Here is an 8,537-nt window from a genome sequence, read left to right as displayed (position 1 = left end):
TCAAAGCACACAGGTCTTTGTAGTAATAAAGTTTGTGGAATGAGATGTGCTCCCTATACTACAGGTGGCATCAAGCTAGAGACTATTAAAGCTGGATCTCACAAACCCATGAGACTGGAAGGGATTCATCTGACAGCAGGAAATCTACAGAAAGCCCTTCCCACCCCTTTACAGTGGTCAGGCCATTGAAATGAAGTGGACATGCAGACTTGCAGCCAGTCCCGTTTCTTCCATTGGTTTATGGAAAATACCAACATTAACACTGCTAGTGACTACAGCAAGCTCTGCATTCGTGCTGCTGTAACAGAATTATGGAGATACCAAATTCTCATGTCAGTTATCAGCACTGTTTACAAGAGAGAAGAGCTCGAGTATTATTGAAGAACAGTGATATTAAAAATGTGAAGGTGACAAGTAGTTTACAGGAAACCTGCAGACTTCAGGCAAAGTGAATTCAAACAGAAACACATTAAGATGAATCTTCAGTTTTGTAGAGGTCAGTTTAAGAAACAGTTCTTCAGAGGTGTGTAGGTTACCGCTAACTTGCCATAGCCAAGACTGTCAGACAGGATCTCTTGATGCTGGAATTTCTTCTTTTCATAGAAGACTTAGGTGGGCTTTTTAAGCAGTGTTACGTACTTGAAATAACCAGGAGAAGTTACTATTTCATATTCAAAACACAGTTAGAGAAGTCTATCATCACTGGATAGGTTCTGGGTAACTAATGAAACCTGTATTCAGACATGAATGATTTAAAGGTATTAGGCCTTCAACACCTTTTGCTACTTCGGTGACTTTGAGGGACGCCAGCATTGTTAGAGCTTTGCAGGTACGGTTAAACTGCAGCTGCTCTTCCTGTAGACTCTTCACATGAATCAAGGAAGTTTCAGCAATGTTGGCTGCATCCGCTTACCACTGACATTCCCAGCCACTAGCTTCTGGTCTAGTTTACTATCTAGATTAGGTACATGCCTGCTTTATCTTGAGACAAACTTCACCTTGAATTCTCAAAGTCAGTCTAAGCTTAAGCACCTTAAATGTATGGTAGAGTTTGTGAGTCAGGACCAGCAGAAGCAGGAGTTGTCTTAATTCAGATGGAATACTTTAAATATTTAATGCTGAGGAAAAAAATACAGGTCAGCTGAAGACAGAAAATCTCAAATCTGTGTTCATTTAGAAAAACATTTTTAGCCTCAAGAACAACATACCATTTTCATCTGGCTTCCTCTGACATGCTGTCTCATTTTAAACTACCAACTTGCTAACAGCTGAGATGCATCCCCTACAAGGCCAAAGTAAATTTCAAGTAATTTAGGACAAGATGCATATATATCTATTTCAGAATTAAACCATTTGGTACCAAAAAGAATGAAGAGTGTGAAGGGTAGAATTGCTGGATCATCACTACAAACAATTTAAGCGAACTTTTATTGAAGCATTAAGTTGTGGTACAGATATTTTTAAATGATCAAAGTCTAACACCACAGAAATTATAAACACCATACTCCCCCCATCCTGATCACCCTAGAGAGTTCAAGAATCCATTCCACAGCTTTCATTTTTATAGCCAAGGCTTATGCTTCTATTTGTAAAATGTGTATTTCAGTATTACTTGAAAGGGGATCTTCAGTCTACTTAAAGGACCTCAAGCCAACAAATGTCAGGTCAGTTGGGACAATGTTTAAGAACAAAAAAACCACCACTGAAATATTGGTCCTCAATATTAACACCAAAAAGCATTAGTGCCATTTACAGCCTGTAATTTGTAACACTGGTAAACAACATCAACAATATGCTTAAAATAAAAAAATTCAAAATGTTCCAACCACTTGATTTCTAACCAAGCAGATTTTAGTTTAGAAGCACTGAAAAAATGCTTCATTTATAAATACGGAAAGAACAAGAAACCATTGCGTCAAACCAGAAACAGTCAAAACATTGCAAGGACAAGAGGGGAAAAAAATAATCTCAATTTTGTAGTTAACATGCTGGTCTCACAGCTGTTAAAATCCCATTATTTGCAAACACAGCTGAAAGTGTGCCAGCTCTTTAAAGCCTGCATTTTCATCAATACCCATTAAAGTGACTTTGAATTACACACTTATTCACATTCCATGAATAGCATTCTACTTCACTTCTGTCCAGGTGTCCCAGACAGTTCTTGTTCTATGTCTTCACTTAATGCCCTCAAGTCACAGTAAGAGGAACCACCTTAGTAATTAGGAGGAAAAAACAGATGAAGTCACAACACTCAAATACAACATAAGTCACATGCACAACAATGTCACAGGACTGTCACAAGACAGAGGCATTAGCTTTGCTTGGAACAACAAAATGAAGTGACACTGGACCAGTTTAGAAGCACTCATTACAGTCAGAAGTGGTAGGTCACAGGTTTTACTGAGAATAATCCAAACCAATCAACATACCCAGCCTGGCGAATTCCACTCCTCCACTACATCCACCTGCCAGTGCTCAAGAGCACCAGCCTCTTAGCCTGACATAACTGGTGATTAGGAAAGAAAACATCTGGTGCCGATACAAACTTGCACTTTGCAAAGCTGTCGCACAGCTATGCCAGAGCACTTGCCGCCTGACTCAGCCCCTCCCCTATCAAGTCTTGGACCTTCTTCAAATTCTGCCATGGTGCAGCAGTGTGACAGCTCGGGGATGTGGACAGATAAATGATAATTAAGGTAAGATGAAATTTAACCTGCATTAGTACCTATACCCAAGTCTCTAAAGGTGAAAGACCAATGCATTAGCCCAGTGCTACAGTATAGCTGAGCAAATTCCTATAAGCTTGAGGAGAGCACGAAAAGTCAGTCTGATTTAAAAAAATAAATCAACCACCACCTGTAGTAGCAAAACAATTTGTAACTGTTTTAACAACTTTCTCCAAACACGAAAGTGTTAATTAGGATCAGTTTCATTAGAAATCATAAAAGTTTGTCAAAAACTGTTTTAGACCAAAATCACAACATAGATGAAAAAAGTGACAATTTAACAGAGAACTGTCCCCAGTGAGTATGCTGCGGCTAAAGTCTAATGAGGACGAAAGCCCTGTCTGTGGGGAATTTTTGGTGATACCTGGAGAAAAACTATACTGTGTGTAATTCTACCTGAATCATTTTTACAAGTGTTGTAAAGTTTCATACAGTAAGATTTTTCTACATGCACTTCAATTTCACAGCAAGAGTGGCATAGAGTACCTAAACACAGAAGAGAGCATTCATGCAAGATATCTAACTCCTTGATATAATAATGCATACAATTCAAAATGGTTATACTATGATTACACCTAGGGCTTTCCACAACTACAAGGTGGTGGGAGTGGAAAGCATGGCCCCCTGATTCATTAACTAGAAAGCAACCACCACCCTCTATATGGGATTTCTTTTTGCGCTTTTTCTTCATTCTTAATCAACTGTGCTGTTGCTGGCGATTCTTTGTAAAACTGGTAAAAACAAAATTATAATCACTGAATTGGGCAATCTGGTGATCAAGACGTTTAAACCCTTCAATCTTCTGGGCAGAAGAAAACACTGTACGACATTTAGAGCTCTAGAAAACAAAAAATAAGTTATTTTTAAACTTTGCATTTAAAGATGGACTAGCAAAATATGTGTTTTATGTGTGATTCTTGTGTTACTGTTGCTAACATGCTTCAAACCTGTGCCTGACAGTGCTGCAGGAAATGGCAATCCCAAGCATCAATTCTGCTATCTACAGTGCTGCTTGTCTACGAATCCTTGGCTGGCAGCATCACCATTAACAGCAGCACTCCTACAACTGACAGCTGCAGCCAAATCCAGAAAAATGCCAGAGTAAAAATGCCCCTAGAGAACTGCACTGAGTCACTAGAATACTGAGACTGGGTTGCCTTATATTAATATTTCCCAAGTTTTCTGGAGATTTAGTACATGCCAAAGCAACACTGAAGAGTATTTTTTTTTTAAAGAAACTACCATCCAAGTAGAGGCAAACTGGAAACTACTAACACCCCAGTAAAAAAAATCTCTAGCCTTGCTTTGCAACTATGTGCATTTCAGGAGCTGAAAAGCTAATGCAAGGAAACTCACCTGATTAACAAAGAGGGTTGTCACAAATTTTCCTGGCTTGAACACCTCTACAACTTTCCTAATCAGGTCATCATAAGAGGTCTGACTTATATTTGTTTCAAAACTAACGTAAGAAAACTCTGGTTCTGGAGTGATGTGAATAGTCCAGTAAGTTCCCTGGGAAAAAAAATATTATTACTAAATATGTAATATAATTACTATTTATTTTAACATTAATTATCAGTAAGTGTAAAACTTACATCCGATTTCATCCCATTCATTGAATACCCACAAGGATTGAACATTGTAGCATCAATAACAGAACCTGGTATCAGGTCACGAATTCCACTCATCTGAAACAGAAGTTAAAATTTCATCACTTGGTTTATAGTACATCTTTTCACTTGTTTAGATTTAACTCAAAAGGCAGAAATAACACCAATTTAGGGGACAGGGTACCAGAATTCTCCCAATAACAAGTTAGTTTGATAGTCTGCACCATTGTAGATGAACTTGCTTTGCATCCTGTCACTTACCAAACAAGTGACTGAGTGCCAAGTTGCATACAAGTTATCATATACTTTGCCTCTTACAGCACCAAGCTGCATACCTCCAAGAGAAGGGAGCAGCTTAGAATTCCAATACATAATTGCTTCTGCAACTAGAACAGAAAACAGAGCTCCTGTTCAACCAGTATCCACAAAGTAAAGTCTGTTTCCATTTACTCCAGAGTAAGAACGTCTTTACACTCTAGAATGAAGCACAATCCCAAGCACTTTGATTTCCCACAAAGTACTTGAGCTACAGACAAATCTCAATAGTGAATACAGTTATGATAATCAAAGCCTAAGACAGAAAACCAGATGAAGTCAATGAATGTCAGAGAAACTTGTTCAAGTCACAGGACCTTCCCATTTGGAAAAAGGAGAAAAAGAGGCAAAATGCTCAAGTTCCACTTAAACCTTAAATCCACCTACCCCCTTCCCAAACTATCCAAAAGGCTCCATGATTTAACCTTCATTCTGATACCTAGATTCCCTTGGCATTTGTTACCTTCAGTCTAAGTCTTACTCCTTACAATTTCCATCCTTCAGTGGAAGTTACTCAATTGTGGTTCTATTCCTCTGTTTTTCAGAGGATAAGCTTCTAAACACCCAAAGCACTGCCAACTGCTCCCTTCAATAGATTAAAGCAGGGACATTGAAAATGTGAAGTTATATTCCCCAAAACATTCTAGAGTTAAATCCATTTTACCCCCCAAAAACAGTAACCTGACATCTTCTATATGATCTTTCCTACCAGAAATAAGCCTTGTATTAAACAGTAAATGAAGCGTTTTGTTGCCCAATTTCCACCATTCCCAAAAATGCTTAGTTTTCAAGCAAACATACACGAGTGACATCATTTGCAGTAACACCATCTTTCATGTAGAACTGGTCCATAACTACTGGGTCAAGCTCACTCATCAGAATTTCCAGTGTCTGATCAGGCTGATTGGATATCCGACTCTCTGGGAAATCCAGGGTGTACAGGTACCTAAACAAAATACAAACAACTTATGTAATAAACAGCAGCACCAAGTTAAGTTCTACTGTAAGCCCCCAAAATTTCAAAGTCTTCACATACATACCAGCAATCAGAATTCATACGCCCCATGCAATAAGCTGCTCCATCTGACAAGACAAAAAGTTTCCAGTTAGCATACCACAGCTGATCCTTTATGTAAAAGGTTATTTTTGTTTCATACTTAAAGATAGTACAAGTCTTCCACAGAACACTAAGAGGGCTCACTGATACAGCCAGCATCTGCATCAACAAAGCAGGCATTTAAACTTCAGGAATGTAAAGACAATAATCAGAAAAACAGGCTCCCTCAGAAGGTGGTCTGGGCATCCCAGTTCAGAGCCTACTACCAAGAAATTCAGATTACAGCTTTAGCTACGTACCAACAGAAACCCTAACATCCTTAAGCACCTATTTAATGAATTTATGATTAGCATTTATTTTCAAATAACTCAGGTAAGTACTACAGTTTCCATGTTTCTTCAAAAAACCTTCCTGCCACTTGTTAAAATTCATGGTAGGTTTTAGATTTTATTAAATGTTTTAACTCAATCTTTAGTGCAGTGACTTTTCTGAGAAAAGCTTACATTTTTCTCCAGTGTATTAATTACCTTAAATTAGTATTCTACCTTTTTAATCAGGCTCTTAGGGTTAGTGAGAGCTAGATTGTGCAGACTGACTTATTACACTCCGTTTGGAAGGCTGAAGATGACCTCAGGTAAGACAAGGTGCTAAGTGTCAAGCTTAGTAGGATTTAAATTTTTATCTTGGCAAATCAGTATCAGAAGTTCAGAAAACAAGTATTAATAGCTTTTGCTTTTTATGCAGCAGAAGCTTGTGCTGGCTGCAGAACTGCAAGCACTGCTGGATGAATGGTCTGGCAGCCTGTACGTATTGTACTGCTTGTCACTTCTCACTTCGCATCAACACTTCACACAAGCTGTGCAACTTCGCTGAAGTTTCATGAACTTACTTGGGAAAATTTCATTAAGAAACTCTACTTCTTCCTGGAAATTCCTATGTGGGTACTCCTGGTGGGAAGGCTTCATGAAATTCTTACGTGAATAAAAGAAGCTCTGAAAAAATAAAGGTGCATCTTATACACTGATTATATCTGTCCACCTTGAATCTAAAAATCTATAAAAATGCAAGCACTTAGTACAAGCTTTCAGAGGACCTGAGCTTTCATTGTTGAAACATTGCTACCTGTATTTCCATTTCAGAGGCATATGGTTTTACCTAGCTTAATCTGTAAGCTACAGGAGATAGCTTACTTCCAAATTTGTTTTCTGCAAGAGAACTTCAGTGATTTCAGCACTGACAACACGTGCCTGGACGTCTCTTAAGTAACCTTAAATCAGCACAACAGCATTTGTAAGTTAGCATCCTTGAAGAGGCAAACAGAAGGTTATATCCTCAGCAGAGACAGCAATCCTATATTACAATCTTCCCATTACGGGAAGCATACATAAGTGGCAAAGGAACTTTCAGAATATTTAATAAAAATAGGTGAATTTTAAATATTAGTAAAAAGCTTTTTGTACATTCTAAGGAAGATGAGACATTTTTGGCACCTTACCTGAATTGAGTCAAACCCACTGTATTCCCTAGCAAGCTCCAACAGGGGAACCAGTGCTTGCAGTAAGAGGGTGGTACCACACGTCTTCAAAATGAAACGTCTCTTGGAGACAAACATGCTACTCTCACTGCAAAAAATATAAGTGTTAAAAATATATTAAATGCCCTATATAAAGCACACTTGGAAAGAATGGTTAGGTCTTGGTTGTCTCAACCAAATGAATTCTTGTAAGTCAACATTCAGCATATGGTAAACACGCTTGGCAAATGGATCAAATCAATAGATTTCAGCTAACATCTGAGAGCTGTTATGATTTTCCAGAACAAATACCTGCTGCAAGTGTGACATTACACAGCTACCACGCTACAGGAAGAGAGGTACATGCATTACATGTCCTCAATCTATTAAAGAAATACAAACATGCTGTGAAGTGGGTATACAACGTAGATATGCAATTTAATTTCTTAACCCAGACACAGAACAGGGGCAAACTTAAAATCCTAAAAGACTTTCTCAGATGAAATAAAGCCCGTGAAAAAGACAACTCAAAAAAGGCAAAAGCCTTCACAGAATTTCGTAAATTGTCTGGCTGCATCTTCTGGGAAAGCTGATTACTGGAAAGTGGTAAATCAGGAGAGGAACAGGAAGTCTTATAATGAGAGTATAGCCACAGCTATATGATATGCCTCATGCCTAATATACAGAAATTAACTACACAAACTGTGAGATACTTAACTACAGTCCCACTGAACTGGAGATAGGCATTGATACTACACCCAGAATACTTCCTCGAACTGTTCCATGACTAGTTCCATATATTTAAAATAAAATTCTGAAAAGTATGAAGCCTGTGGAAACAAGACTTCAGCACAGTTTGTTTCTTTGACTAGCTTGCTCTTAAGCCCAACCTTGCCCTCAAGGCAGTCTTTCAAGAGTACAAAAGCTTCAGTTTTTGTAATCTGAAGTAAAAGAGAATGTCAATATATCTGCAGAAAACGTATGAAAGTATTTTGCAAGATGAAAAACACATGGCAAAAGCAGTGTCCTTACAATTACAGCTAACTCCTGCACAACACATATTCCAAGATTTCAGGAAAGCTACATTTTTACACGTCCTTAGCTCAGCTGCAAGAGTTGTTCTACTTGATTGCATTATCTAGAGTTAAAGCCAATCTACTGACACAGTTTCTGCTGATCTAAAAGTGACACTTAGATGCACTATTCTGCTGAAGTAATCCTAAACCTCTTAACTGAGGAGACCTATTTATCCCTGGACAAGATTCAATGATCAGGTGCAGAAACACCACAGCCCTGCCCTTAATCCTTCTAAAGAA

General features: G+C 38.3%; 1 protein-coding gene across 1 annotated transcript in view; it reads right to left on the bottom strand.

Annotated features, from left to right (window-relative positions):
- Window positions 1–1,394: 1,394 nt before the first annotated feature.
- The window catches only part of AMD1 (adenosylmethionine decarboxylase 1), a 7,414-nt gene continuing 271 nt past the window's right edge, over window positions 1,395–8,537 (bottom strand). The window contains exons 2-8 of the mRNA XM_010167646.1: window positions 7,204–7,330; window positions 6,598–6,700; window positions 5,692–5,734; window positions 5,453–5,597; window positions 4,322–4,414; window positions 4,083–4,238; window positions 1,395–3,564 (exon numbers count right to left, since the gene is read on the bottom strand). Of these exons, the coding sequence (XP_010165948.1) occupies window positions 3,424–3,564; window positions 4,083–4,238; window positions 4,322–4,414; window positions 5,453–5,597; window positions 5,692–5,734; window positions 6,598–6,700; window positions 7,204–7,320 (798 nt within the window). The 5' untranslated portion in view covers window positions 7,321–7,330 and the 3' untranslated portion in view covers window positions 1,395–3,423. The remainder of the gene's footprint in view (window positions 3,565–4,082; window positions 4,239–4,321; window positions 4,415–5,452; window positions 5,598–5,691; window positions 5,735–6,597; window positions 6,701–7,203; window positions 7,331–8,537) is intronic.

This window comes from Antrostomus carolinensis, unplaced genomic scaffold (assembly GCF_000700745.2).
Source record: "Antrostomus carolinensis isolate BGI_N321 unplaced genomic scaffold, ASM70074v2 scaffold16155, whole genome shotgun sequence".
NCBI classification, from domain to species: domain Eukaryota; kingdom Metazoa; phylum Chordata; class Aves; order Caprimulgiformes; family Caprimulgidae; genus Antrostomus; species Antrostomus carolinensis.
The sequence above is the reverse complement of the archived record's forward strand: the minus strand, read 5'-3'. Positions and strand labels throughout refer to the sequence as shown.